This window comes from Trichoderma harzianum (assembly GCF_003025095.1).
Source record: "Trichoderma harzianum CBS 226.95 unplaced genomic scaffold M431scaffold_2, whole genome shotgun sequence".
Classification (NCBI taxonomy): Eukaryota; Fungi; Ascomycota; class Sordariomycetes; order Hypocreales; family Hypocreaceae; genus Trichoderma; species Trichoderma harzianum.
The window spans coordinates 732652-759234 of record NW_020209250.1 but is presented as its reverse complement, the minus strand read 5'-3'; the positions used below and the strand labels follow the sequence as shown (position 1 = coordinate 759234).

The 26583-nt window shown below is 52.9% G+C and overlaps 9 protein-coding genes across 9 annotated transcripts; 5 read left to right on the top strand and 4 right to left on the bottom strand.

Moving 5' to 3' along the window:
* The first annotated feature begins 75 nt into the window (after positions 1-75).
* On the top strand, positions 76-365 carry M431DRAFT_503686 (hypothetical protein). Its single transcript, XM_024918341.1, has one exon. It carries the CDS (start codon positions 119-121, stop codon positions 299-301), a length of 183 nt encoding a protein of 60 aa, XP_024778409.1. The 5' UTR covers positions 76-118; the 3' UTR covers positions 302-365.
* A 245-nt stretch (positions 366-610) lies between these two features.
* M431DRAFT_477906 (hypothetical protein) lies at positions 611-3954 on the top strand (the record flags this gene model as incomplete). The annotated part of the gene is made up of 2 exons (XM_024915622.1): positions 611-1352; positions 1409-3954. 2 exons carry the CDS (start codon positions 611-613, stop codon positions 3952-3954), a joined length of 3288 nt encoding a protein of 1095 aa, XP_024778408.1.
* An 807-nt stretch (positions 3955-4761) lies between these two features.
* Positions 4762-6752, bottom strand: M431DRAFT_490350 (hypothetical protein; the record flags this gene model as incomplete). The annotated part of the gene is made up of 6 exons (XM_024916794.1): positions 4762-5297; positions 5356-5500; positions 5641-5642; positions 5696-5930; positions 5983-6363; positions 6561-6752. 6 exons carry the CDS (start codon positions 6750-6752, stop codon positions 4762-4764), a joined length of 1491 nt encoding a protein of 496 aa, XP_024778407.1.
* A 1794-nt stretch (positions 6753-8546) lies between these two features.
* On the bottom strand, positions 8547-9593 carry M431DRAFT_74205 (hypothetical protein; the record flags this gene model as incomplete). The annotated part of the gene is made up of 2 exons (XM_024922207.1): positions 8547-9166; positions 9230-9593. 2 exons carry the CDS (start codon positions 9591-9593, stop codon positions 8547-8549), a joined length of 984 nt encoding a protein of 327 aa, XP_024778406.1.
* A 2648-nt stretch (positions 9594-12241) lies between these two features.
* M431DRAFT_284600 (hypothetical protein) lies at positions 12242-15196 on the top strand. Its single transcript, XM_024914044.1, has 3 exons — positions 12242-13198; positions 13442-14305; positions 14367-15196. Exons 1-3 carry the CDS (start codon positions 12631-12633, stop codon positions 15116-15118), a joined length of 2184 nt encoding a protein of 727 aa, XP_024778405.1. The 5' UTR covers positions 12242-12630; the 3' UTR covers positions 15119-15196.
* A 1066-nt stretch (positions 15197-16262) lies between these two features.
* On the bottom strand, positions 16263-16859 carry M431DRAFT_490347 (hypothetical protein; the record flags this gene model as incomplete). Its single annotated transcript, XM_024916793.1, has 1 exon — positions 16263-16859. The coding sequence occupies one exon, from the start codon at positions 16857-16859 to the stop codon at positions 16263-16265; it is 597 nt and encodes a 198-aa protein (XP_024778404.1).
* Positions 16860-17455: 596 nt separating this feature from the next.
* Positions 17456-18909, top strand: M431DRAFT_490346 (hypothetical protein; the record flags this gene model as incomplete). Its single annotated transcript, XM_024916792.1, has 2 exons — positions 17456-18047; positions 18131-18909. 2 exons carry the CDS (start codon positions 17456-17458, stop codon positions 18907-18909), a joined length of 1371 nt encoding a protein of 456 aa, XP_024778403.1.
* A 437-nt stretch (positions 18910-19346) lies between these two features.
* Positions 19347-22055, bottom strand: M431DRAFT_490345 (hypothetical protein; the record flags this gene model as incomplete). The annotated part of the gene is made up of 5 exons (XM_024916791.1): positions 19347-19427; positions 19497-21417; positions 21498-21622; positions 21682-21941; positions 22007-22055. The coding sequence occupies 5 exons, from the start codon at positions 22053-22055 to the stop codon at positions 19347-19349; spliced, it is 2436 nt and encodes an 811-aa protein (XP_024778402.1).
* A 545-nt stretch (positions 22056-22600) lies between these two features.
* Positions 22601-26544, top strand: M431DRAFT_284571 (hypothetical protein). Its single transcript, XM_024914043.1, has 2 exons — positions 22601-22781; positions 22877-26544. The coding sequence occupies exons 1-2, from the start codon at positions 22665-22667 to the stop codon at positions 26420-26422; spliced, it is 3663 nt and encodes a 1220-aa protein (XP_024778401.1). The 5' UTR covers positions 22601-22664; the 3' UTR covers positions 26423-26544.
* Positions 26545-26583: the final 39 nt, after the last annotated feature.

The window sequence follows — 26583 nt, the reverse complement described above, 5'->3', positions numbered from 1 at the left end:
TGCAGGAGATATAAAAGCTGGCGGCAACACCAAGCGTCGTCATCGTCGGCATCTCGCTTCCGCTTGCAATGACCGGTATACTGTATACTGTATTGGGTATCAATCATCAGGGACTGATATGTTGGATGCCGTGTTAGGAGCCGGAACATGTGCCGAGCCAACGCAATGTTGTGACAGCTGTGCTGTGCTGTGCAACCCTAGATTTGCTGCTAGCTGCGACACGTCCTACTGCTTGGACCCGTTCTGTGGAAACCCTTGCGAGTTCGCCTTGACGAAAGCATATGGACTTGAGCTTGTATGAGTTAAAGATTCAGTATTATCATAGCTTTCCGTTGGCAGAACATGAACAAGATGGCCTTGGGGACCTGTACTGACATGCATGTACTTATGTACTTACTGGGAGGTGCTACTCGATAAGATAAGAAGTCCCCTGACGTCGATATTTCCTAAATAGGCAAAGTATGGGGCTTCCCAACGCGCACTCCAAAGCTGGACGCGTTGAGAGGTTCGCTCTTGCCAGCCAAATTGTAGCTTGTCGTCTCTTACAAAGAAGTACAGAGTATTGCATGGCAAAAGACGGCGGTTCTTGGTTATCGCCATCAATTACGACATGACGCCCGTTTCAAAAGCACCAGAGAAGAAGCAAAAGTCTTTGACTGCATTCTTCACGCCCAAGGCCGTCGTCAATGCCGCTGCACCGTCTTCTCGGCCCGCGGTGCCGTCTTCGCCCACCCCCGTGAAGGAGGCGGATTTGCCGTCAAGGAAACGGCCGCTCGAAAAGGATAACGACAAGTCCAATGGCGTCGCTGAGAAGGCAGCAAAGAGAACAAGAGGAGATGAAGACAATGATGCGCAAAGCTCCTTTTTCCACCATGACTCTACTGTTCCTACAACGGCCAGCAACCGAAGCCCGACTTCGTCACGAGCGCAGCGCTATCGCTACGACGAATCGAATTCACAAGAAGACGCTGGTAACGAGAGCGATGATGCTCAAGTGAGGAGGCGGAATGAAGAGCTGCATAGGAAATTCGTCAAGAAACTGGGCCATCCCGATGCCTTGTCTTGGAGATCCCTGAAGGCACAGGACACCGGCGCTGGCGATGACGACGATGCCGATGCAGACCCCGAAGAGGAAGAAGCTCCAATTGCCACAAAAGGAAAGAAGAAGGGTTCAAAAACTGGGAAGCTAACCCCAATGGAAGTGCAATTCTTGGACATCAAGCGGAAGCACATGGACACAATCCTCATCGTCGAGGTCGGATACAAGTTTCGATTCTTTGGTGACGATGCCCGCGTGGCTGCCAAAGAGCTGGGTATTGTATGTATACCAGGTAAAATGCGATATGACGAGCGTATGTGCCTCCCATCCATGGCCATTTCTTCAACACTCCTCACTGACTTGCACCAGATCCCTCAGAAGCTCACCTAGATCGATTTGCGTCGGCCAGCATTCCTGTTCACAGATTGCCCGTTCACGCGAAGCGCCTCGTTGCTGCTGGGCACAAAGTTGGCGTCGTCCGCCAAATTGAAACCGCGGCGCTGAAGAAAGCTGGCGACAACAGAAATGCTCCCTTTGTCCGCAAACTCACCAATCTCTATACGAAGGGCACATACATCGATGAGAATGGAGAGCTAGATAGCCAGGACACTTCCACCCCCTCTGGCGGCTACTTGCTTTGCATCACAGAGACGGCCACCAAAGGTTCCGGCACTGATGAAAACGTCAATGTCGGGGTTCTAGCTGTCCAGCCCGCCACAGGTGACATCATCTACGACACCTTTGAAGATGGTTTCATGCGGAGCGAGATTGAGACACGGTTGTTGCACATATCACCTTGCGAGTTCCTCATAGTAGGCGACCTCACCAAGGGAACTGATAAGCTGATACAGCATCTATCAGGCAGTAGCACCAACGTGTTTGGTGATCGCTCTCGTGTTGAGCGTGTGCCCAAGAGCAAAACCATGGCCGCCGAGGCTTATTCTCATGTGACGCAATTCTATGCCGACCAAGTCAAGGAAGCCTCAGATAATGAGACTGCGAGCGCTCTACTCGATAAAGTCCTGAAGCTCCCTGAGGCCATCACCATCTGTCTGTCCGCCATGATTACCCACTTGCAAGAATACGGCCTAGAGCACATCTTTGGCCTTACAAAGTACTTTCAGAGCTTCAGCACTCGATCTCACATGCTCATCAACGGCACAACGCTGGAGAGCCTCGAAGTCTACCGCAACGCCACCGATCACTCCCAAAAGGGGAGTCTCTTCTGGGCTGTCGACAAGACCCTCACCCGGTTTGGCCAGCGTCTCTTGCGAAAATGGGTTGGCCGCCCACTGCTTGATAGGGAGCGTTTGGACGAACGCCTTGCCGCTGTGCAGGAACTTTTCGACAAGCAATCCACATCACCTGTTGATGACCTGGAGAGGCTCCTCACAACGACCAAGGCCGATCTTGAGCGCAGTCTCATCCGTATCTATTACGGCAAATGCACCAGGCCAGAGCTCCTATCCGTGCTTCAGACTCTACAAAAGATTGCTAGCCACTACTCTTCCGTCAAATCAGCCTCTGATGTCGGCTTCGACTCGCCACTAATTGTCAGTGCCATCACTACCCTGCCCCAGATCCTGGACTCCGTCGTCTCGTATCTCGAGCGCATCAATCTCTACGCTGCCAAGAAGGACGACAAGTATGAATTCTTCCGGGAAGAGTTCCATACCGAAGACATCCAAGATCACCAGCTTGGAATCGCCCACGTCGAGCACGAACTCGACCAACACCGCGCCGTCGCTGCCGGGAAAATCAAGCAGAAGAGTGTCGAATACGTCACCGTCGCAGGCATCGAATACCTCATCGCCGTCCCCAACAAAGACATCAAGAACGTTCCTGCATCGTGGAGCAAGATATCCGGCACCAAGGCTCTCTCGCGGTTCCACACCCCTGAAGTCATCCGCCTCATTTCCGAGCGCGACCAGCATCGAGAGGCTCTCGCCGCCGCCTGCGACAAGGCCTTCAAAGACTTCCTCGCCACCATCGCATCAGAGTATCAGCCTCTCCGAGACGCTATCTCCGCCCTCGCCACGCTCGACTGCCTCCTCTCCCTCGCAAAGGTCGCTGCTCAGCCCGGCTACAGCAGACCGACATTCCTGCCCTCTACCGCCGAACCATCCATCTCCATCTCCCAAGGCCGCCACCCCATCGCCGAGCAGACGCTCGAAGGGAGCTACATCCCCTTCACCACCACGCTTTCCCACCCCTCCGCCTTAGCACACCTCATCACCGGCCCTAACATGGGCGGCAAATCGTCCTTTGTCCGCGCCGTCGCCCTCATCGTCCTCCTCTCCCAGATCGGCTCCTTCGTCCCCGCCGACTCCCTCACCCTCACCCTCTGCGACGCCATCCACACCCGCGCGGGCGCAAGAGACAACCTCTTCGCCGGCGAATCCACATTCATGGTCGAGGTCTCCGAGACGGCCCGCATCCTGCGCTCCGCCACCCCCCGCAGCCTCGTCATCCTCGACGAGCTCGGCCGCGGCACCAGCACCCACGACGGCGCCGCCATTGCCCAGTCCGTCCTGCAGCACGTCGTCACCGAGACCAGATGCCTGACCCTCTTCATCACCCACTACCAGAATCTCGCACGTGTTGCCGACGGCCTGCCCGGCGTCACAAACGTCCACATGAAGTTCAACGCGCAGACCGGAGAGGACGGTGAAGAAGAGATAACCTTCCTGTATGAAGTAGGAGAGGGCATAGCTCATCGATCGTATGGGCTAAACGTCGCCCGCTTGGCTCGCATTCCCAAGAAAGTCATCGACGTTGCTGCGGGCAAGTCGAAACAACTAGAGAATGAAATGAAGCGGCGACGGCTGCAAGGTGCATACCGGACCCTCGCCCATGTCATAGATTCGGGTCCAGACCAATTAGACCACTTGATTTCCTCTATTGAGCAGCTATAATCACTAGAATATCGACGAGTACGAGGGATTTACACATGTTTTCTTTTTGGCAACGTCTGCCGTAGCATTTAATGGGGTACCTGGGTTTATGAGAAGCGAAAAGCTGCTGTATTTATCATATCTGAATATCAATATGGAATCATACGAACGCCAAGATTGTTTCTCCCATGACCTTGCCTGTGTTCATCCTCCAGACAGACAAAATAAGCTTGCCAACTGGGCTATTTTGTTCAAATTGACTATCACTATTGTAAACGGCTCGTCCAGTATAAACCCAAGCTGTAGAATGATTGTAGAATCGTCCCATAAAGAAAATCGCAAAATACCTCGCCATATACCCACCATCCTCAAAATACAATGCGCCGAGAGTAAGAAGTCGCCTCTATTGTGCTTCTATTGTAAATGCATTGTTGTATCCCATGATAATCGACTGAACCGGGCATTTTGCATGAAAAAGACTCTGCAGCTTATTAGGCCTCGGCTCTCGGTGTCGATTAAGTTGCTGAACCACCGTCTTGATCATTGCCTTTCGTAACTCATGCAACAGCAGAGATATCGTTTGCTCTGTCTGGCAGCATTTTTTAGCGATTGGAAACAGCCGGGCAGTTATTCGGAACTCACCTCGTTTGGATCTACCATGAAACCCCCCGTAAAGCGCCTCTAGAGGATTGTTCGCCTGAAAATAATGAAGAAAATAAACATGCGCCGGCACCGTTCTCACAAAGCATCCGATATTGGCGCATGTTGAGGATAAGTGAAATGGATATTATGTCAACGATCCATCCGTTGAAACAAGTAAAGGAAATATCAGAGCTCCAATTCATCGTGTCGGAGATCCTCGTGGATGTCGATGCCGTTGTCAGATCCTTGCGACTCCCAAATACCTTGTCCAGGAAATCGTGACTCTTTTTCATCATCAATGCTCGCATCATCTAGGACGTCGCAAAGCTGGGGTGGCTCGAGTTTGATGTTGGCGGGAGGCTGGTTTTGGCGCATTGAATGAGAGGCTTCTTGATTATGATTAATCGACGTAAATCTCAACGGAGACAGGCTTGACGCTGGACCCGATTGGCCACATGAACCAAGGAAGACGCGATCCTGTGAAAACAAAGGATTGGTATTTGGTATGTCAAGGTAGTGGTTTGCTACCGTGCTTCCTTCGTTAGCACTGGTGCTTGCATAATCGTCAAATTTATGCTGGGTAGTGTGGCCTGAAGGAAGGCGAAAGTGGTCATGAGTAAGAGTGTTGAAATGGTTGCTTGCAGCGAAAGGAAACCGCGGCGGATTATTATAGATTGACGATCCATTCAAGGCAAAAGATAGATCCGAATGGTTGAGTGAGCCTGGCATACGTCTTGATTAGCATTGCAAAGAGCGATTTGAAATATGGGTGCTACAAACCTAGTCCCACATGTCCGTTCATGTTGAGATAGGCTTGCTCCTGGCCCCTACCTCTATGGAGGTCTCGTGTCGAAAACCCTCGGTCAGGGATATCTCTGGATCCAGGTGTTGGAGACACAATATTCGAGTGCGCTATCGGGTTCAACTGGTGGAGTCCCATTCGGCTGCGGAGATCGAAGCTATAGAGAAATCAGTTCGGCCTCTCGGTTATGCAGGCAATTGACCACACAAATATTACCTTGGTTCTCTGTGGGATGCATTGGACAAGGTACGACCATCATAGACACCTATACCGAGTCAGCATTGTGATTATGAGGGAAACGGAAACAGGAATGCCTACTGGGAATCTTGTCATCGTCCCGAAAAATATCATGAGAACGCTTGAACTGCCCAAGAGTTGGCGTGATATCAGAGCTTGGAGTTCGGCTGAATGCTAGAAGCGGTTTGGAACTCTTTCCGTGGCCAGCATTGTCGCGTGTGAGACGGCGATTTCCGCCTCGGGGAATGTTGGCAGAGATTTCAGCAAGTGGCTCTCCGCGCTTTCGGCGAGGTTTCGCAGTCTTTTTGACAGGAGTCTGGAAAATGTCAGTTCTGTGCACTTGAATAGTGTGGGCGTTGGGAACGAACCGCGTCTTCTTGATCCGGCACTGGCGAAGAGCTGTCATAAACATCCTTGATTATTTCCACTTCAAACTCGGCCGTCATGACGACTTGTGTTGGCTCAATGCCTTCTGATGTTCTTCTCATTTTCTCAATGACTGACTTGGGCTTTCTTTGATTGCGAGTGCGTTTCATATCCTCATTTGCCAAATCCATTTTGCCCATCCCTGGCCATACCTGACCTTTCAGCGCCATCATATCTCCCGCTCCGAAATAGTCGTCTTGGACCTCGTTTTCATTGTCCGATGGATAGAATCCCGGAAACATGGGGAAGTCTGGAGGAAAGTCTTCACGTTCGTTCTTCACGAGTGTATCGGATTCAGTCCGCTTAATTTTCCTCTTGGGTTGCTCCTATGCAATCAGCGCACTGGTACAGATTTGCTCAAGCCGCAGCGAGTACATACCTTTGAAGCCGCAAGCGACGCCGCTCCTCTGGCTCGTTTGCTTCTCGCAGCCTCTTTCAGCTGCTTTGCCTTCATCCTCTCGACAAGCAGGCCCTCGATGCCATTGTCTTTATACCACTGCTCATACCGTTGAAGTGATACAGAGGCCGCAACGTCTTGATGAGCCTTCAGCTTTGTTTGGGTTTCATGATGAAGATGGCCTTTGGAGGCAATGTGGGTGAGCAAGTGTGACACATCAGAGAAGCGTGGCGTCTCAGGGCAAACGGTGCAGTGCAAAGGAATTTGTTTGCTTCCGGAACCAGACGAGCTCCCAGCGGTAACCACTGATGCCATGTCCTGTCCCAAATCATTAGTCGCGGCTCTTGAATCAAAGATTGGGGACGAAAAAAGGGCATTGCTTTGAAACAATTCATGGGATATGTACAGTCACGAGAAGATTTTCGAGAAGTCTGACCTGTTCATGACCCGGAAGGCCAGGCTGATTGCAAGATGTGACGCCGGGGCAGGAAAACAGCGATAGCAACAGTAGCAGCAAGCACAAGACGGAAAAGAAAGACGAGAGCTGTGGTCCTTGGAGTGACACCAAAAACAAAGAAGCAAGGGTAAAGAGTGACGTGATTCAGAAAAGAGCAACTGGGTAGGCGGGTATAGGAGGGAAGAAGCGGTTGGGTCAGCAGAGAAGAGAAAGGCTCGTTCAAGCGCGGACAGAAGAGAAGGTTGGCTCGGAGATGGAAATAGAAGTAGAAGCAGAAGTAGAAGTCATGTGTCTTACCATGGGATAGTAGCCGTCCATATCTGGGCAAGGCTTGATCACGGCTAGCGGTGGAGGCAGCAGCACTCCAGAAGATGCTGCCCATGGGGGCATCTCGGTGGCCCTGTGAAACTCCAGAGCGGACTCTCTTCCGTCCCAAGACAGAACAGACTCGCCTAAGCGAAGAGGCAGCTCTGGAATTCGCCGCAAATTCTTTGCAGAGAAGGAAGAATCCATGGTGTTGCTGTTGGAGGCGCGGTCACGAAGCATCACGGGACGATTTCCTGGCAAGAACCTCGATCAACCCGCGAATCTGCGGTAATGAGGGTATCGAGACGCTGCTTCTCATTGCTTGGAAATGCAGAGAAGAAGAGCAACTTCGCCCTTCGACCTGAGTTTCCTTTCTGCCTGAGGGAACCAGGGGGGCTAGTCCTCCTTGGGTGAGGAAATATGACGGCATCGTGCCTTCCTTCTTCAAAAACTACTGATAGCAGCGTCGATATCAGAAGGAAAGGTACAAAGTACCGAGTACCTGTCCTGAGGTGCATGGTACAGGTAAGCCACAACAGATAAAAAAGACACAGCTCGCAATTAATAAGACGCAACAATTATCTGAGTATCTATGTCATGCATATATCTCCATTGCTTGGCAGTTTCTAAAAGGTAGGCAGGTGCTAGGTCTTTATTTCTTGCAAGTTTCTTTAGCATCTTCAATGGCGGGTACAGAGGGGCACAACAGTCAGCTCGGAATTTCTTCCACACTTGCTTTAATTCGACTTGCAAGTTTGATGATAATGCTGGGCAAATTGTCATCGCCTTTTCTTTCGTGGTGTTATATTGGAAGAGTTCTATTGGAGAAGATATGCGAACAATTGTCTTTCTGTCAACCTAGATTTTACAATAAACAGGCGATAGTGTCATGAGACGATAGTGAACTGCGGCAGCATCCAAGGAATAGATGCACAAGTATAGTAGACTTCCAAGAACAACCATAATACATTAGATCTCTCGAGCTATAAGTTTGTCCAAAATTGGCTGTGTTTTTTCTTTTGTTTCGCTATTGAAGGCCTGGTCTGTATCACTTCTAGGGTAATCCTAAAGCCCCAAGTCTCGTCCTACGGACCAAGTCTGGCATGACTGGAAGGTAAGGCTACCTTACGTTGGCTTGCCTGCTGGATATTCTAAGGCAAAGGCAGTGTGAGATGCCTCTAAACCCCTAATACTCTTCTCTCTTCCGACACAGCATCTCACTGGCCATTGTGCAATGCCATTAACAAGCGACTCGTAACGGGAGGGTGATTCGAGAGGGCCACTGGTGACGACAAGGTATAAGACAAACATTGTATGCATACTAAATGCAGTATCTGTTGTCGACTTCATTCCCCTAAGACTCTCGCCACAATCTTCTTGGGCATGCAATATCTCGGATCCACAGGTTCCATGCCAGGGTACCCAAGTAAGCTCAGCCCTGCGGCACCGAAGCACGTGTGCCAAACGTCCACCATGTTACCGGGCCTGTCGGAAAACCCGCCGTTATCGGGATCTTGACAGTTCAAGATGAAGTTGATCAGTGCCTGCTTCTCGATCCAGTGGACACGGTCGATGATGGCAAGGCTGCTCAACACCCACCAACTGTAGCAAACGTCCTCCTGCTTCTCGGGCCGGCCGTTGAGCCCGCCTCCTGGAAGCTGTCTCTCGCTCAGCCACCGGCCGAGCTTCTCGTGCTCTACAAGGTCAAGGCGTCCAGCGATGGCGAGGGCAGCGACGCAGGTAAAGACCTGGGCAGCATGAGACTCTGCTCCTGGCTTGGCCCCATAGCCGCCGTCAAAGTTTGTGCAAGAGACTACGTGAGCAACGGCTTTATCAACGTCTACAAGAGACAAAAGGCCTAGTAGCGATAGAGCGTTGAGGGCGGCGTATAGAAATCTTGTGTCCTCTTCACCCCACTCATCGCCAAAGAAGCTTCCACTCTCAGGATTTTGAAGGTCCGCTAAGACTGTGATGTGTGTTAGGATACCAGTGATGTTCCATTTAGGCAGAGATATTCGTCAGCACCTACACTTGCCAACAACAGCCTTTCCCTTCCCTCGTGCTTCCAGCTCATCGAAGCCATCAACCATGGCGAGAATCTGCACGGCACTTACCGTGGAGAGCAGGTGGGCATCATGTCCAGGAGCAGCTCCAAAGCCACCATTTTCGTGCTGGCAGGAGAGAACAAAGTCGATGGTGTCCTTGCGCGGCAGAGCCTCAGGGCGACTTAGGAAATGGAGCGCAGACAGGCCCCAATATGCACCGTTTAGCCGTAGATGCTCAGTCATCCAGTAGTCCAGCTCATCGGTCTTGGTGTCCAAGCTCAGGACATATTTTACATGAGCATCTGTGGCAAGCTTTGGGCCTTCGGAATTTCCAGTTGCCTCGGCCATGATGATCGTTGGGGAAGTGGTTTGCCAAGTACCAAAGCTCCAGCATCAAAGTGTGGCTTCAACGATGAGGCGCTGGCTGATGACGTTGAAAATGATTATGTAATCAGTCTCACGAGCCAGAAACAGCATCACATCAGCATTTCAGCATGAACTGACTTGCAACCCCTTACAAAAAAGGGGATGCTTTACAACTATAGGGGTTCATTTGGCTGTTTATGCGTCTCTTTTCTCCTCAGCTTTCTTTTTCTTTGTCTTCACCTCAAGGATATGGATCTACTAACTCCGGAGGCGCCCGCAACTGGCTTCTTACCTTGTAGATGCTCGTACTACTAACAGGCCCCCTCGGGAGCTTTTCTGAGCCGGCGCTCAGTAAAAAGTGTTGTGAGAGAGGAGTCTGAACGGAGTCGCGCGTAACGAACATTACCGAGATTGCTCGATAGCTATCAATAGCTGAAGAAGTGGCTGTGCGTTTGATGAGAATCTGACAGCTCTGTCAGGAGTTGCTCGTAATGGAATGGAAGACAATGGCGCATCACAGGGTGCCTGTCTTGGTTCGTATTGCGCATGACGTTGCAGCTGCAAGTTCGTATCGACGCATCATGGCTTTGAGGTTCACGGCCCGACACCGTCTTGGTTGTGAAAGCGACGTGTCCGCTGTGCGCCATATGTCAAGCAGCACCGGATAATTGAATCGCATCGAGATGGGCTCGATGGAGTGCGTTATTGACGCTGCTAATGCGGAGGTTGTCAATGGTGGCCCAATAAGAATGCCTCTCCCAGGTGCTAAACAGTCACATGGACAATTGTCTGCAGGCAGAATGCAAAAGTGATGCAGCATTGGCAGACGTTAGCACGTACAATGTCAATGTACAAGATCATGGCCCGTACTACAGTCTCAGGGACCTTCTTAATATTTTAGTAGTAGGCACTAGGTGAGTTAGTATGGATTTTAGCAGGGAAAAGGGCAAAGTTGAATATGCGTCGATCCAATATGCAATCTCTAGTCGCTCATGGTTCTTTTTGGGCTCGTGCTACCGGCCGGATTGGGGAGAATGTGTGTCGGACAATGCTTAGCGCGGGAGTGATGACGAACACCTGCAAGTACCTCTTACCTCTTGCCTTTGGCTTGATGGGTTCAGGTTAGTACGGAGGAGACACATCTCTTACAGCAAGCGCGGAAGATTTGCATCCAGGGGTATGGCACAGTACTGTACTTGAGTACAAGCTTGATTCAGACTTGATACTGGTATTGACAATCTAGTTGAATCAATTAGATCCATTGATATAGATTGCCAGACACTACTATATAGTACCTGGTATACAACAAATCACTCATTGAGATCCATACTTGCTTCCTATCTGGGCAGTAGGTATTTGTACGAGCAGTCTGCCTGCCCACCTCAGTAGTGAGCTGCAAGGAGGCACCGAGCTGTCATTTGATGTTCCTGAGTTGATGTCTGGTGGCCCTGCAAGGGAGATGCCAAGTGCATCAAAATGCCCTGGAGCGCTTGTACACAGTACTTGCAAGTATGCTGACTGCTTTGCCCTGCCACCCCAAGGTGGGGAATTGCCGCCAATAGGCCCAATCACATGGCTTGGAACCCCTGAAAGAGCGGTTCTCTAGCCGGGGCCACCGAGGCGTTTCAGATACGATGGCGCGTGTGCTCACATGGAAGACACAGAAAGATGGAAAGAAAAAAAAAAAGTTGGCCCCTACTAAATAGACGTAACTATTCATTCAATGGTGCTTTTCTGTGGCTTGCTTCATGCCCTATACAAGTAGAATCTGAGGATCCATTAAGACCACATGTCCACATGTGCTCAATGCGTACCTGACGCCAGGGGCACTGGGAACGTGCTTGACTTGTACTTGTACCTGTGCCTTTCCCCCTCGTCCCTCCACTTCTGGCGTCCACCCTGGGCAAGGTACTTTAGCACGTATAACCAGGTACCCCAAACGGGATGGATGTTGAGAGCATGGGTTAGATCTGCTTTTTAGCGGTCGCAGTAATTTGGATGAGGCACCACCTTGCAGGGTGGACAAGGTGAAGAAAAGAATAAAACAGGAGGGCCTTTGGCGTGATGCCCACATTGAGACACCTTCTATTGTATTGTATTGTACCCCGTTTTCGCGGATCGGATGGACTCAGCGGGCTGGCCATCAATATCAATATCAATATCAGTATCAGTATCAGTGCTTGATATCGATCAATATCAGCCTCGATCCCTTCATGTACAGTACCCATCAAGTGCTGCATTAAGCGGTAGCGCTACCTGCTTGTAAGGTACTTGCATGTCGCCAGCGGCAACGACGAGAGAGAGTCTGCAGAGTCTAGGCCAGGGCCTAAGAGCATCATCCGCGAGTAGTTTGCTGCTTGCTTTTACCGACGTCCATGGCTTGATCCGGACACACGCACGCACCCACACACATTGGACGCATCCATCGTCTTTCCTCTGATATAGGCCTACCGTACAGCCTGAACCTCTCTGTACCTGTACTGTACGGATACGGCTCCAGCCTCATCGTCGCCCTCACTTCGCCCTCATCCTCACACATTGCAGCATATCAACTACAAATAAATCACCCGCATCTGCACGCACGCACGCACTTGCTCTGTTACTTGCACGCCCCTCCCTTCTCCACGACTCCGGCTAGCCAAGCCGATGCCACAAGCAATCCATCGTTCGTCTCGTCTCGCCCCCCCACCAGCCTGCCCCTTTGCCATCTCCATCTTGAAGCAGAGCTGAGGCACAAGAGTCCCCTCGGAACATCCCCTCCTTTGCACCTCTCCTGACTCCCAGTGCCTTGCTGCAGCGCCCTGCGCGCTCTGGAGTCTGACCGTTGTCTCCTATCCGCCAGCCTAAGCCTCAGTGTCTGTGTCTGTGTCTGTGTCTGTTTCTGCGTCCGTGTCTGTGTGTCCAACACCCCGACAAACCCCTGACAGAGGGCTGCAGAGCAATCCTCCTGCGCCAGACGCCAGACCAAAGCCGCCGTTGCGCCGCAGCCTCTCGACACTCTGCAGCCGGGGTTGCAAAGATGGGACGCAAGCCCACGCCACAGCCGCTGATTCTGGCGGACGGCAGCCCTCTCGATGACCACGACCCGCCGCAGCTGTCCGCCGAAGGTGCGTCGCAAGCCGCCGCGTCGCCCATCGAAGCCAAGTCGCCCAAGTCGCAGCGAACATCACCCTTTCCCATCAGCAAGTTCGCCGTCCACAGAAACAGGCCGCCTCGGACAGGGAGGTCGCCAACCTTGCAACCACAACCGCCACGGCCAGCGACCAGCACCGGTCCGCCAGACGAGGCCACCCGCCAGCTGCAGCAACGGCAGCTGCAGCAGTATCGCGCTCAGGCCCGCGATGATTCGGACCTGCTGCAGCCCTCGATGTCGACCTTGGAACCTCACTCAGCCGGACTGCCTCCCCAGAACATGCGCCAAGCCATGATGGACGGCAACAAGCCAGCCAAGCCCAGCTTTTTCCAGTTTAACAAGGTGCCCAAGACTCCCATCCAGCCACAGGCCGCACAGGCCCAGCAGCACCCCGAGTCGCGAGGCCCGCCAATGTCGAGAGGGAGCGATGGGGGCGACAAGTCAGGTTACAAAGGTAAGGCTACAAAGCAGGAATGCCGAAGGAATACAGTACGGAGGAGGCATCCCTTGGTTTAGTACTTGTATAACGACGAGATGGAAGTGCACTGCCAACATTTATGGTGCGCGCTAGCACGCCACATTGTTTTTTGGGGCGCACGTTATCCTTTCGCCGGCCAAGAGCCAAATCATAAACCAACATAGCAAAAAACCATGCTAGAAACTTTGCGGCTAACCTTCTGCCATTTGGCTTTCTTAGACCCAATCACCACCGAGGACGGCCAGCAAAGGTCCATTCCCTCTCAACCATCACGCTCTGACCTTTCGGTTTCGTCTTCTGGGGAAGCTGAGGCGACGCCACCCCTACCCTCTATCAAAAAGAACAAAACAAAGTCGTTTGCGCTCCTCGGCCGCAGCAAATCTGTTCGCGACAAGGAGAGCAACCGCCTCAAGCTTGCTGTCGCGCAGCAAGTGCCACTACCAACACCAAACAACCCCTCGATCCCTGAGAATACCACCACCAACTCGACCACTGCCTCCACCAGTACTCCCATTACAGCTGTACCTGCGACCGTTCAGACGCCGACTGTGCCCCACGATCGGGCACTGAGAGACGACGGAATGAATTCGAATCCTCGGAACCGACCAGAGGACCGAGCGGGCGGTGCTGCCGCTGCCGCTAAAGATGCCGCGCGAGAGAAGGAGCATAAAGAACATAAGGAGCACAAGGAGCACAAGGGACATTCATCGTCAATACGAGAGACTGGCGCATCAACATTTCTCAGCGGGCTGAGATTTACATCTACTAGAGCTGCCGACCTGATTAGCAAGGGGCTGTTTGGAAAGAGCACGCGAAGTGGTAGCACGACGGAAAAAGAGCCGGTGGTGGATGACGATCATTACGTACTCAAAGTCATCAATCTGCCGCTGGTAGAACAGGCGCGATTAACTCGAATTTCGAAACGACTGGAAGACTCAAGGGACAAGACAGAATTCTGGATGCCTGCATTCCCATGGAGGGCCATCGATTACTTGAACTATAAGGGAACCGAGGTCGAAGGTCTCTACCGGGTGCCTGGAAGCGGGCCTCAAGTGAAGAAGTGGCAAAGAAAGTTTGACGAGCGTACGTTTTTAACCCTGTCCCGTCCGTCAAGAGTCTCGAGGTGGCTAACATGGGTGTATAGAATATGATGTCAACCTGTTTGAGCAAAACGACCTCTATGATATCAACATTGTTGGTTCAATGCTCAAGGCTTGGCTTCGAGAACTGCCCGACGAACTCTTTCCCAAAGAGGCTCAAGAACGGATTGCCCGTGAATGTCAAGGCGCCGAGAAGGTCCCGCAACTTCTTATTGACGAACTCTCGAACCTGTCTCCCTTCAACTACTACCTCCTCTTCGCCATCACATGCCACCTTAGCTTGCTCCTTGCTCACTCCGACAAGAACAAGATGGATTTCCGGAACCTCTGCATCTGCTTCCAGCCCTGCATGAAGATTGATGCTTTTTGTTTCAAATTTCTTGTCTGTGATTGGAGAGATTGTTGGAGAGGCTGCAAGAATGAACCCAAATTCATTGAGGAGGAGTACCGACTGTTCGATCAGCCGCCACCACGCGGCCTTGCCGATATGCAGGCACCCCTCCAGAACGAGGCCACAGAGGATGTCAATCCTGTTTCGTTACACGCCAACGTGCCAATTATACAGGAGCCCAGTCAACCAGAAATTGATACAGACGAGCCGCAGATCCAGCTATCGAAATCCAGCAACAGCGTTTCATCTCATAGGTCGTCCATCTCAACGGCCTTGAGTGCTGATAGCGAGGAAGACGAGAATGCTGATGACATGTTTGGCTTCACGCATGCTTCTCAGGTTACTCGAACTGGTGAACTACGCCCCTTGTCTCCTATCCAGCCTCTGTCACCTCTCGGCTTCTGAGCAACGAGTCGAGTCTACAATGTACAAGGTTAAATTTCAAACAAACATTTACTCTTTTCGGCAAAGATACCCAGCAGTTATCATCGGCGCCGACTTATGACATGACGCCGTTTATGACTTGTTTTTGTTTCGTCGTTTCGGAATTTAGCGCATCTCTTATTCACTAGAATTTCCGGTCTGACATGGACCGAATTCCACCCCCCTTCCCATCTTTTCCCTTTTCTTGAAAAGGAGAGGAAAGAAGCAGAGGAAGAAGAAGTAGAAAACGCCATAGGGGATCTTTGAGAGATTGAATGACTCCCTGAACCACTGTCTCTCCTTGTTTCTTATGCGCCATCTGCTTCGTTGCATTTTCGGTCTGGTTTCCTTCATTTTTCTTTACTCCTACATCAATGTCGCGACGACCGTTTCCCAGACTTGTTTTTTCTCTATTCCTAATTGCAGATTGTTGCAACATCGACGCAATTGAGATTTTCTTTTCAGCTATTCAAGGACGAAAAACCCGCGGAACATCGAAATTGGCCGAGACGACGCTCGGCCCTGTCTCCTTTGTTAGAAGCTAAGCAGTATGGTGTGGCTAGAGATTACGTGTGGAGGCTGCCCAGATGCCTCTATTTCATTTTTTGCTTTTCGTTCTGCTTCCCCGCGAAGCTTGATTTCAGGTGGAAATCTGGCCATAGAAGGCGTCAGGTGTACGAATACAGAAGGGTGATGGCCCGATGCAGTAGGGAGGATTATTTGATTGAGGGGTGGGAATATAAAAATTTCTTTTTTTGGCAGCATATAAACCTTTCGAGGAACGGTGAAATATGGAAAGGGGAGAGAGAGACAGATGAAGAAAGAAGAAGAAAAATTGTTGTGCCCATGCTAGCTTTGAGGTTCTCAAGAACATCTAACATCTATACAAAAAAATGTGAAAATTGAGTGATCATCCTTTCCCCCCTCCCCCAAAAAGATAGAGATATTGACCGAGCCGACATTATCTTGATTTTCTTTGAAGCAAGCCCCCCTCTCCTAAAACCCCCCCACGCCTAGAACGCCGTAGCCATGCTTGATGCCATGGTGCATGGAAAAAGACCCTTGAACGAGAGAAACAAGTATAGACTGGACTGATTTGTTGCAATGCGCCGAGGCTGTCTCCCCATCAGATCTTCTTGCCCATCTTGCCCGCAGCGTCCCGCTGGTTCTTCCTCATCTTCCTCTCGTTGCGCTGGATCTTTTCCTTGCGCTCTCGTCTGCCGTCGCCGCGAATACTGGTGCCCTCCTTGCGCTCGGCCTCCTTCTTCGCATCGACCTCGACGAGCCAGTCGTCCTCGCCCTTCTTGTTCAGGCCCTTGTAACCCCACTTGCGCTTCCACTCGCCCGACTCCTCGTCGTAGGCCAGGTTACGTCTTGCCTCCCTGGTCTTTGCCTTGATGCCCTTCTTGGCGGCGAAGCGCTCCCACTTGGTCGGGGGCTTGGGCTGGGGCACGGGCTTCTCGCGGGGGAGGCGGGTGGCGGGCTGGGGAAGCGTCAAGAGCACGCCGTCGGAGGTGGACTTGAGGGGGCAGGTGGTGAGCAGCTGGTTGATGAGCGACTGGGCGCCGTCGCGGGCGAGCTCGGCGAGGGACTGGTCGAGGCTGGAGTGGTCGAGAGTGACGGGGTTGGGGTCCTCGGCGAGGAGGTGGCCCAGGTCGAAGGTGTAGGGAGTGGGCTTTTCGACGACGACGGGCAGCTTCGGTTTTGAGATGGGGAGCGCCATTGTGGGAGTTTGTGTGTGTGTTTGCTGTGTGATTTGTCTTTGCCGAGGTTCCTGATCGGTGATTGAGTGAGATTGAGAGGATATATGAAAACCGTCGCGTATTTGGTGGTGATGTCGTCGCAATGCAAGAAACCGGCGGTTGTTGAATCTCACATGAACCAACTTTCTGCGACTCTCAATTTTTTTTTTTTTTGGTCCTGATATGATAAGAGCCGTTGATTGTTCGATAAAGCTTGCATGCATCGGATCAACGGCCAACAAATTTTCCGGGGCTCGCCAATAACCTTCAAAGGCCGCTAGATCTTCAGAACCACAGGGTACCTTGTCGGGCTTGTATCTTCTAGCGCATTTTTTGCAGCGAGTGGTACGTTGGTGGTCTCCCCTCCACAGGTACATGCGACTTTGAGATTTTTGGCTCAAGTGTAGAAACAAACCTCCAAAAAAAATAACGTGGGGGAATTATCACAAGAACAGCAACGCCGCCTGCCCATTCGGCCTCAATGCGGCCGACAACCAACGATTGTACGATTATATATACATAAGCGGTGCTTCAATTTGCCTCACTTTCTCTTGATATCCGCAAAAATCTCATCATCATGGCTTCCCTATCGCTGCGGACCCTCGTCAGGCCCGCGATCCCAGTGGCGCCTCGGATCCAGCCCATAATCGCAGCCTTTTCCACCACCAGCTTCCTCGCCGCCGGCCCCCCTGCGGTAAAGAGCCGCAAGGACCTCCCCAAGAAGACGAAGAAGACGTACAAGAAGAAGCAGAACATTGTTCCCGTCAAGAAGCCCGGGCCGGGCGAGCGCAAGGCCTTCCGCAAGCGCATCCAGCTCAGCAACAACAGCGCCCTGCCCGTGACGGGCATCGAGAGCCTCGAGGCGGCGACCATGGCCAGGGCGGAGAGCGGCGGCAAGATGTTTGCCGTGCCGGACCAGGTGGTGGACCAATTGAGGGCGTTGGAGGCGTTCAAGACGACACAGACGTGGAATTTGTTCAGGAAACCTCACGTGCTGGTGCGGAAAGAGACGGTGGAGCTGATGAGCAAGCTGGAGGCTTCGGTGGAAAAGAAGGAGGCCTTTAAGTGTGTGTTGACGGGCAGTGCGTTGTCGGGGAAGAGCTTGACGCTGCTTCAGGCCATGTCGTATGCGCTGCTGAACGAGTGGGTGGTGATTCACATTCCCGAGGGTATGTATATCTCGACAAACCGATTGATTCTGGTGTTGTTGATGTCCAAAATCATGTCACTTACTAACTTGATGTAACTCTAGGTCAAGATCTTACAAACGGAAACACAGAGTTTTCTCCTGTCCCTGACACAGAGCCCATGCAGTTCACCCAGCCCGTCTACTGCCTGAAGCTGCTCCAAAACATCTACAAGGCCAACAAGGCCGTCCTCGAAAAGACCCCCGTCAAGATGGACTGGTCCCGCCTCACGAGCCTCAAGCAGGGCGCCACGCTCGCCGACCTGGCCCTCAGCGCAAAGGAGAGCGAGTTCGCCTGGCCCACGCTGTCGGCCCTGTGGACGGAGCTCACCCAGCCGGGCCAGCCCCCCGTGCTCTTCGCCCTCGACGGCCTCGCCCACATCAACAAGGTCAGCGCCTACCGCGACCCGTCGTTCAACGCCGTGCACGCCCACGAGCTGCTCCTCGTGCGCGCCTTTGTCGACGCCCTGTCCGGCAAGACGAAGCTCCCCAACGGCGGCGCCGTCATCGCCGCCACGTCGGAGAACAACACCCACTATCACCCGTCGCAGGAGCTCGTCCTGTCGCAGCTGGAGGCCGGCCAGGCGGGGCGCGAGGTGCCCAAGCCCAATGCCTACGAGAAGAAGTACGACGACCGGGTCTACGACGCTCTCAAGAACAGCGAGGTCATCCGCCTCGAGGGCGTTTCCAAGGAGGAGGCGAGGGTGCTGATGGAGTACTGGGGCGCCAGCGGGATGTTGCGCAGTGTGCTTGATTCGAGGGCCGTGGCGGAGAAGTGGGCTTTGGGAGGACATGGCATTGTGGGCGAGATGGAGAGGGCTTCACTTATGACGATGAGGATGTAAAGGTATAAAAAAGGGGGAAGTAAGAAGTAAGCAAACATGGGAGGGAGGGCTGATGAATGAATGAGACAAGAAAAGGGGGAAAACATGCGTTGTATGAATATGTATTATATATTATGCCGCCCTTACAATCTCACCAAATGCTGATCAACGTTGATGATCTAACAGAGAAAAGACATACGCATGCTGATATTTCATTGACATGCAGCTCATCGAACATAGTAGTACTATATGATTTCTTCTTCTCATTTAGTTTCTGACAAGATCTAGTCGCAAGTCTACCAAATGCACTTCATCTTTCTTGCTCTTGCACCCTTCCAAATTATCAGGGTGTCCAAAACAATAAAACGCCAAACCGGTTACAAGAGTCCAACAATTTCCTCGCTTTTCCCCACAGAACAAGCCATCCATCCCCCATTCGATTACGCTGTGCTCTGCCCCTACTCTTCCATGCTGTCTTCTCTGTCATCGTCTGCAGTGACAAAGACTAGTCTTGAGCCGCCGCCAGCAGTTTGCCAAACCTGAAAAAAGAATGTTAGCATATGATGATATAAAAGAGAAGGAAATATGAAATTGGCTAAAGCACTTACGTCCAAAGTTGTGTACTCTTCCAAGGCATTCAGCCACTGGTCCTCTGTGAAGCCCTTAGCAATCACACGCTCCTTGACCTTCCTCATACTGAGCTCCACGCCTAATTCGTCGTCATCATCTGCATCATCCGGACGGCAGGCACCCGAATCGGCCAAGGCCTTGACGAGGTTGTAGATCCTGCTGCTGGCGTTAAGGCCGCGTCGAGGACCACCAGCGTCAGTGTTCAGACTCTCCTTACTGGCTTCGACCAGTCGCAGGGCCTCATCAACATCGTCTTGGGTGACTTGGTTGCTGAAACGGAGACGAGCAAGGGCCTGTGCCAGACGGACCACACCGAGCAAGGTACGTGGTGTGGTATGTGTGAATTGCTTGCCCTTCTTCTCTGCTCGCTGTTGCTGGTCTCGCAGACGGACGTACGTCTTGATCATGTACTCGGAGACCGACTCGGGCACGACTGGTCGATATGTTCGGGCCTGGGCGACGTAGGATCGCACCTCATGAGGGGAGAAGACGACATTATCGGTGCCAAGGTCGGGGTGTCGGCTGTTCATGTGCACGAACGTGACGTGCTTGGCAAGCTGTTCGTCTGTGTCTCGTGTGGGGGTATCGAGGAGCAGGAAAAGGATGTCGAAACGGGACAAGAGAGCAGCGGGAAGGTTGATGTTCTCAACAGGTGAGATGCGGGGGTTGTATCGGCCGTAGACAGGGTTAGCAGCTGCAAGGATGGATGTACGGGCGTTGAGACTCGTGGAAATGCCGGCCTTGGAAATGGAGATGGTTTGCTGTTCCATAACTTCGTGGATTGCAGTTCGATCATTCTCGTCCATCTTGTCGAATTCATCGATACAGCAGATGCCGTTATCAGCCAGCACAAGCGCACCACCCTCCAGAACCATCTCGTCTGTGACCGGGTCTCGCATGACGGCGGCGGTAAGACCGACACCACTGCTTCCACGACCCGAGGTATAGACACCACGGGGGGCAACCTTTGAGATGTACTTGAGCATCTGCGATTTGGCAACACCAGGATCACCCATTAGGCAAATATTGATGTCACCACGAATCTTCATACCGTCACCCATTTCCTTGTTGACACCGCCAATGAGCAAAAGCAGAAGAGCCTTCTTGACATCCAGGTGGCCAAAGATTTCCGGGGCAATGGATTTGGCGAGCAGCTCGTAGACTTGGCCGGACTGTCGGTATCGGTCGATTCTTCGGACAAGCTGTGCATCAACAATCATTTCGCTGTAGGCCTTTTTGTGCTGGTGAATGTGATGGGCCTCGAGATATGTGTCAGTCAAGAGACCGGCCCTCATCGCCTTAAAGCCGGTGTAGGGTGTAGGCAAGAAGATGCCAGAGATGTCAACTACATCACCTGGGTTGACTTTGCGGACAAGACTGCCAAAGCAGTGAACGGTGAGAGAGCGGGGAATCTGGCCGATGGGAACCTGCTCAGCCAATTCCTGCACCTTGACCTCCTGGAAGGGCAAGAACTTGGACGCTCTGGATGAGGGGTGCAGCTGACCCTTTGCCTGGTTCTTTTTGCAATCGGACGAAGGGCACATGGTCAGAGGTCCATACTGCTTATCAGAAATAGGCTGGAAGATTTCACAACCGCAGCGATCGCATGTATACGCGCTGACTTGAACAATCGGCTTGACGTCAGAAACACGCGTGGCAATGGCTCGGATGGTGATGAGGTGGCCAAGGTGCTCGCCTCGAACATGTCGCACGGCCAGCGCCTTTGAGGCGCCCTCCTCTGTTCCTGTTCGGGGCTTGAAGACGAGGGTGTACCGACGGGTTAGCTCAGCTGGGAACTTGTCTTCGGCGGTGGTGGGATCTCTCTCTGCCAGGTCGTCGAGCTCGCGATTTCTAGCCTGTCGCCGGGCCATCAACACGTCCAGAACGTCATCTTTGAAGCTATTAGTCCAGTTAGCCATTTACTTCTCCTTCTTTTCCTTTCCACAAATTGTTTGCTCGCCAGCAAGAGTGTTTCGTACTTGACTTCTTCGCTAGGCTGGGGCAGGACATTGTCTACTGCCCTGGCCATGATCTCGACGTAGTGCTTCGTGTTCATCTCAATTGAGTCCACAAGCTTCATCGACTCGTCCGTTTGCCCCTCCCACTAACTGCAGTCAGCACCTGGGCGTTTCGCAAAGAGGCCGTTTTCCCACTCCAACTCACAGTAGCTAGATCATCCAGATCGATGGCGAACTCGTCAATCTTGCGGTCTGCGAGCAATTGCAGCATGTCGTTGTACTTGTGCTGGGGTGTTTTCCTCTTGGCCCGCTCCTCCTGGCGACGCTGGCGAGTCTGGTCGTCCTCGTCCATGAGATCATCCTCGTCGCTGAGATCATCTTCGCCAATTGTAATGTTACCGAGGGCAGTGGTGAGGGTATGCTCGGGCGATGTCTTGAAGTCCTTGAGAAAAGATTCGAACGCCGCTGCACAAAGATTTAGCTTAGCGTTTGTTTGCTCTCCACCAGATGAACCAGAATTGAAGTCTTACACTGCTGAGTTTCGTAGTTGACAGGCGCCTTGAACTCGCGGAGCGCCATTTTGCGTGATGATGCCCGAACGCCAAAACGAGGGGATTCAGGCTGTTGCGTTGGGGGGGGGGGAAGAGAAAAAGACGGCGAGGGACGGAAATCGCAGCAAGAGACAACAAATGCGATGCGATGCACAAATTGGTGGGCTGGGAAACCAACTTGCAGGGATGCGTGTGTGGGTTAGTAAGGAGTTGGGAAATGCTGCTAGCCTCGAGAGCTCTCGAAAAAGCTGGCGGTTGACACGAGACAGACGCGCGACGCGTCTAACGGCGTCAAAAGCCAATTAAGAGGTACGTACTGCACACAAGCCACACGTGGCTAAGGTATGCGGAGGAGCTCAGTCGAGTCACTCACTGCCAAAGTGCAGCTTTCAGCTTGCTCCAGAGAAGGCAAGCCACGATACATGCATGTACCTCAGCCCCAGATGCGATTCAGTAGCCTCGGGAGGTACCCCCTTGGTAGCGCCGGCCGCTCGGCACGTGAGCCTTGCCTCGGCATAGCAACCGGCTGGCTCCATAAGTTCCAGGAACGCGGAATAGCATCGCCATCTTGCAGCCGAACTTGCGCCCGGATTCTGTTCTGACGAGACAAGACAGACTTGCATTCAATTTCCTAGACATGGCTCCCAGAAGGAATGCGCAGTCTACCGCTGCCGAGCTATCGCTCGTGCATCTAAAGAACTGTCTCGTCAACCTGCCTACATCGTTGGTTACCCTGCTGGTCAACGTAAACACTGTACGTCACTGAGAGCGCTACTCCTTTCCACCTGCTCAATGCTGCTGATCTCGAAGGTATTGTGCGACTAAACTAATCCTCTTATTTTTTCATAGCCCGCCCAGAATGTCGTTGTCGAACTCACATACCGACCGGCTCCATCCAGTGGGCAGACCGGAGCCCCCAAGGAGCAATCCGTCTTCGTTGGATGGACGGGAATGCCGAGCAAGAGGAGAGCTGCTCAGCTGGTAGGACGTGACGGACTGACAAGCTCGCGCGGCTCATCGCGAGATCAAGAGATTCAATTAGTCGAGATAGACGCGACCTTTGCAAACACCCTCGGCCTGACAGATGGTGAAAAGGTCATGGCCACCGTTCACGTCGACCCTCCGCTGGCACACACCATCAACATCGAGCCGCTGACGCCTGAGGACTGGGAAATCATAGAACTGCACGCAACATTCCTCGAGCTTAACCTGCAGTCCCAGATACGAGCGCTTCCCAACCCGGCATATGTCCCTACCGGCGGTGCTGCAGTCCCAGCGCACCCATTGACTCTGCATCTATCACCGACGTCGACAGCAGTCATAAAGATCATGTCTCTCGAACCCGCACCAGCAGCCGACGTGGCTTTTGTGAAGCTCTCTCCCAACGCCGAAGTCATTGTCGCGCCGAAAACGAGAGCCAAGGCCTCGCAGAACAGTGGTGACCACCGAAGCGTCGCGAGCACATCAAAGTCTAAACGAAGCGGGGCCAGCACCATTCGGAGACGAAGCGCCAGGGAGGAGAAGAGGCCGTCTTTGCTGCTCCGCGCAATCGATAGGGCTGCCTGCAATGAATGGTTCGATGAGGGCATTGCAGAGCCCGGCCTCTGTGTCTGGATTGATCGTGACTATATCCTGTCCAACGATTTCAGGGGCATCAACTACGTCGTGGTGGATGTTCTCAAGCCTGCTGGATTACAGAAACCACAGCCAGAAGACGGATCTGCAGCTGTTGCGAGCAATGCGTCATCAAAGATTGTTGCCAAGCTGAAGCCATGGGACGATCCGCCCAATGGCCAGGCGGCGGCATTGTCAGCGGCTTTGTGCGCTGCCCTCGGCTGCACGGGTATCGTTGGCGGTATTGTCAAGATCCAAGCCGCTCCTCAGCCTCTCCCTCGCGGAGCTATTCAGCAAATCAAAGTCTTCCCCTTTGCAGCAGGCTCAAAGGCACCCGAGGGCCTGAGATTTGGAATTGAGACGAAGGCGGAGAAGGAGGAATCCACCAAGAGATTTAAGCATATCTACTCTGGGCCCAAGGGATCCGAGGGGCTTTTGCAAGGGCCCATAACTGACGGCATCGTTGTTGATCTGTACGATGGCCTGGAGGCTCCGCAGGGATGGGAAGGAGGTATCATCAAGTTTGAGTATAGCTCAGATGTTGCATCACAAGAGCAGAACAAGGACGCAGCTCTCTGGCTGGCCGGCTTGGATCCGAAAATACCCATCGACTTTCAACAACCAGTACCACGACCCTCCTGGATTTCCGAGACGGACCTATTTGAACTGCAGCCGTCTCACGACTCATTGCTCGTCGGCATCGACTCGCTTCTAGCAAATCTGCAGTCACACCTTGCTCACATGTCTTCTGTCTTGCTCACTGGAACAAAGGGCTCCGGCAAGACATCCATTGCTAGGTATCTCGCCAGCCGACTTCGTGAGGAGACACTATTCTATACCATCTACTTTTCATGTCGTAAGCTAGTGACCGACGAGGCGAGGATATCCACTATCAAGGAAACTCTCAACCGCATATTCATGCTGGCCAGCTGGGGCGCAAGGCTGGGCGGCAAAGCGATTGTTGTTCTTGACGACCTGGACAAGCTGAGTCCAGTGGAGACGGAACTTCAGGTCGGAAACGACAACGGACGAAGCCGTCAAGTCAGTGAAACGATCCGATCTGTCGTGCGTCAATATTGTACCAAAGACAGCGGCGTCACATTGCTAGCGACGGCAGAGGGCAAGGACACCCTCAACAGCGTTGTCGTCAGTGGCCACGTCGTCCGCGAGATCATCGAGCTAAAGGCCCCTGACAAGGATGGACGGCGGAAAATCATGGAGGCCATTGTTCGGCAGAATGCCGTGGCTCAGGATGAGGCTTCGGGACAGGTGAGCGACGGCAGTCGGCCGACGACTGCCAACGGCACGGAGAATTCCGAAGAAGCGAGCGACTGGCTTCACGGGCATGGTTCGGGTGCCAATGGCCACGAAGACGGCTCGTCGAGCAAACCCGGCGGCTTCATACTGGATTCAGACCTGGACTTTCTCGACATTGCCGGCTTGACTGACGGATACTTGCCCGGTGATTTGACGGTTCTCATCGCCAGAGCCAGAAACGAGGCAATCATTCGATCTATTAGCTTAACTCCCGAAGACACTATTGGAGCGGTGCATCTGAGCCGTGCAGACTTCGACAAGGCCATCAAGGGGTTCACGCCAGCGTCCTTGCGCAACGTATCCCTACAGAGCTCAACAACCACATTCAAGTCCATCGGTGGCCTACAAGAGACACGCCAGGTCCTCCTCGAGACGCTGCAGTACCCGACAAAGTACGCACCAATCTTCTCCCAGTGTCCTCTGCGGCTCCGATCAGGCCTGCTGCTGTACGGCTTCCCTGGCTGCGGCAAGACGCTCCTGGCGAGTGCCGTCGCGGGAGAATGCGGCCTCAACTTCATCAGTGTCAAGGGTCCCGAGATTCTCAACAAGTATATCGGTGCGTCAGAAAAGAGTGTGCGAGATCTCTTTGACCGAGCGTCGGCGGCCAAGCCTTGCGTCTTGTTCTTTGATGAATTCGATTCTATTGCGCCGAAGCGTGGCCATGATTCGACTGGTGTGACGGATCGTGTGGTCAACCAGCTGCTGACGCAGATGGACGGTGCTGAAGGTTTGTCTGGCGTTTATGTCCTGGCAGCCACTTCACGACCCGACCTGATCGATCCGGCGCTGCTGCGTCCCGGCCGTCTCGACAAGTCGCTGCTGTGTGATATGCCATCGCTCGACGACCGAGTGGACATCATCAAGGCGATGCTGCAAAAGGTCCGGCTGTCGAGCGAGCTGACCGAGTCGGAAGAAGCACTGAGATCGATTGCCCAGAAGACAGAGGGATATTCAGGCGCTGACCTGCAGGCACTGGTGTCAAACGCCCAGCTCGAGGCCATTCACGACGTGCTGGGAGACATCAACAGCCCGGCATCTACGACCAAACGTGGCAAGGACAGCAAGGGCGCATCGTCGGCCACCAGTTTTGTGCAGTTCCGCTACGGCGCCGACGACGAGACGGCGGCTCCGGTGGCGGCTAAGAGCAGATCTGCCGCGCTGGTGGAAAACGCCGCCATCATGTCTAAGCTGGAGCAGATCAAAGTAGCCCGACGAAAGGCCAAGGAAGCCCGCAGAGGACCCGGCGTCGACGAGGCCGAGGGCAAGGAGTCGGCCGACCAGCGAGAGGTGGTGGTCGGTTGGTCTCACCTGACCAAGGCTCTGGAGAGCACCAGAGCGAGTATCGGCAAGGATGAGAAGGCGAGGCTTCAAAAGATTTATCACGAGTTTGTGGTGGGTCGGAGTGGGCAGATGAAGGACGGGCAGGGAAGCATGGAGATTGGGGGCAGGAGTAGCTTGATGTAAAGAAGAAGAGGGGGGCTGTGTATATAAAATAGAACATATGGCATGAAGGTGGTGCGAGTGACATCTCAAGCTAACATTCGAGGATATAATGGCGATGGATAGAGACATAATAGTTGTTTTAATGAGCATGAGGGAGATGGTCAGCATTTGCAAATGACGGC

What these genes read in the sequence shown, in the direction of transcription:
- M431DRAFT_284600 (XM_024914044.1), top strand. Translation starts at nt 12,631, where the DNA reads ATGGGACGCAAGCCCACGCCACAGCCGCTGATTCTGGCGGACGGCAGC. An exon ending in CGACAAGTCAGGTTACAAAG is followed by an intron (nt 13,199 to 13,441) that starts GTAAGGCTACAA and finishes TGGCTTTCTTAG; the next exon opens with ACCCAATCACCACCGAGGAC. An exon ending in GCAAAGAAAGTTTGACGAGC is followed by an intron (nt 14,306 to 14,366) that starts GTACGTTTTTAA and finishes ATGGGTGTATAG; the next exon opens with AATATGATGTCAACCTGTTT.
- M431DRAFT_284571 (XM_024914043.1), top strand. Translation starts at nt 22,665, where the DNA reads ATGGCTCCCAGAAGGAATGCGCAGTCTACCGCTGCCGAGCTATCGCTC. An exon ending in TGCTGGTCAACGTAAACACT is followed by an intron (nt 22,782 to 22,876) that starts GTACGTCACTGA and finishes ATTTTTTCATAG; the next exon opens with CCCGCCCAGAATGTCGTTGT.
- M431DRAFT_503686 (XM_024918341.1), top strand. Translation starts at nt 119, where the DNA reads ATGTTGGATGCCGTGTTAGGAGCCGGAACATGTGCCGAGCCAACGCAA.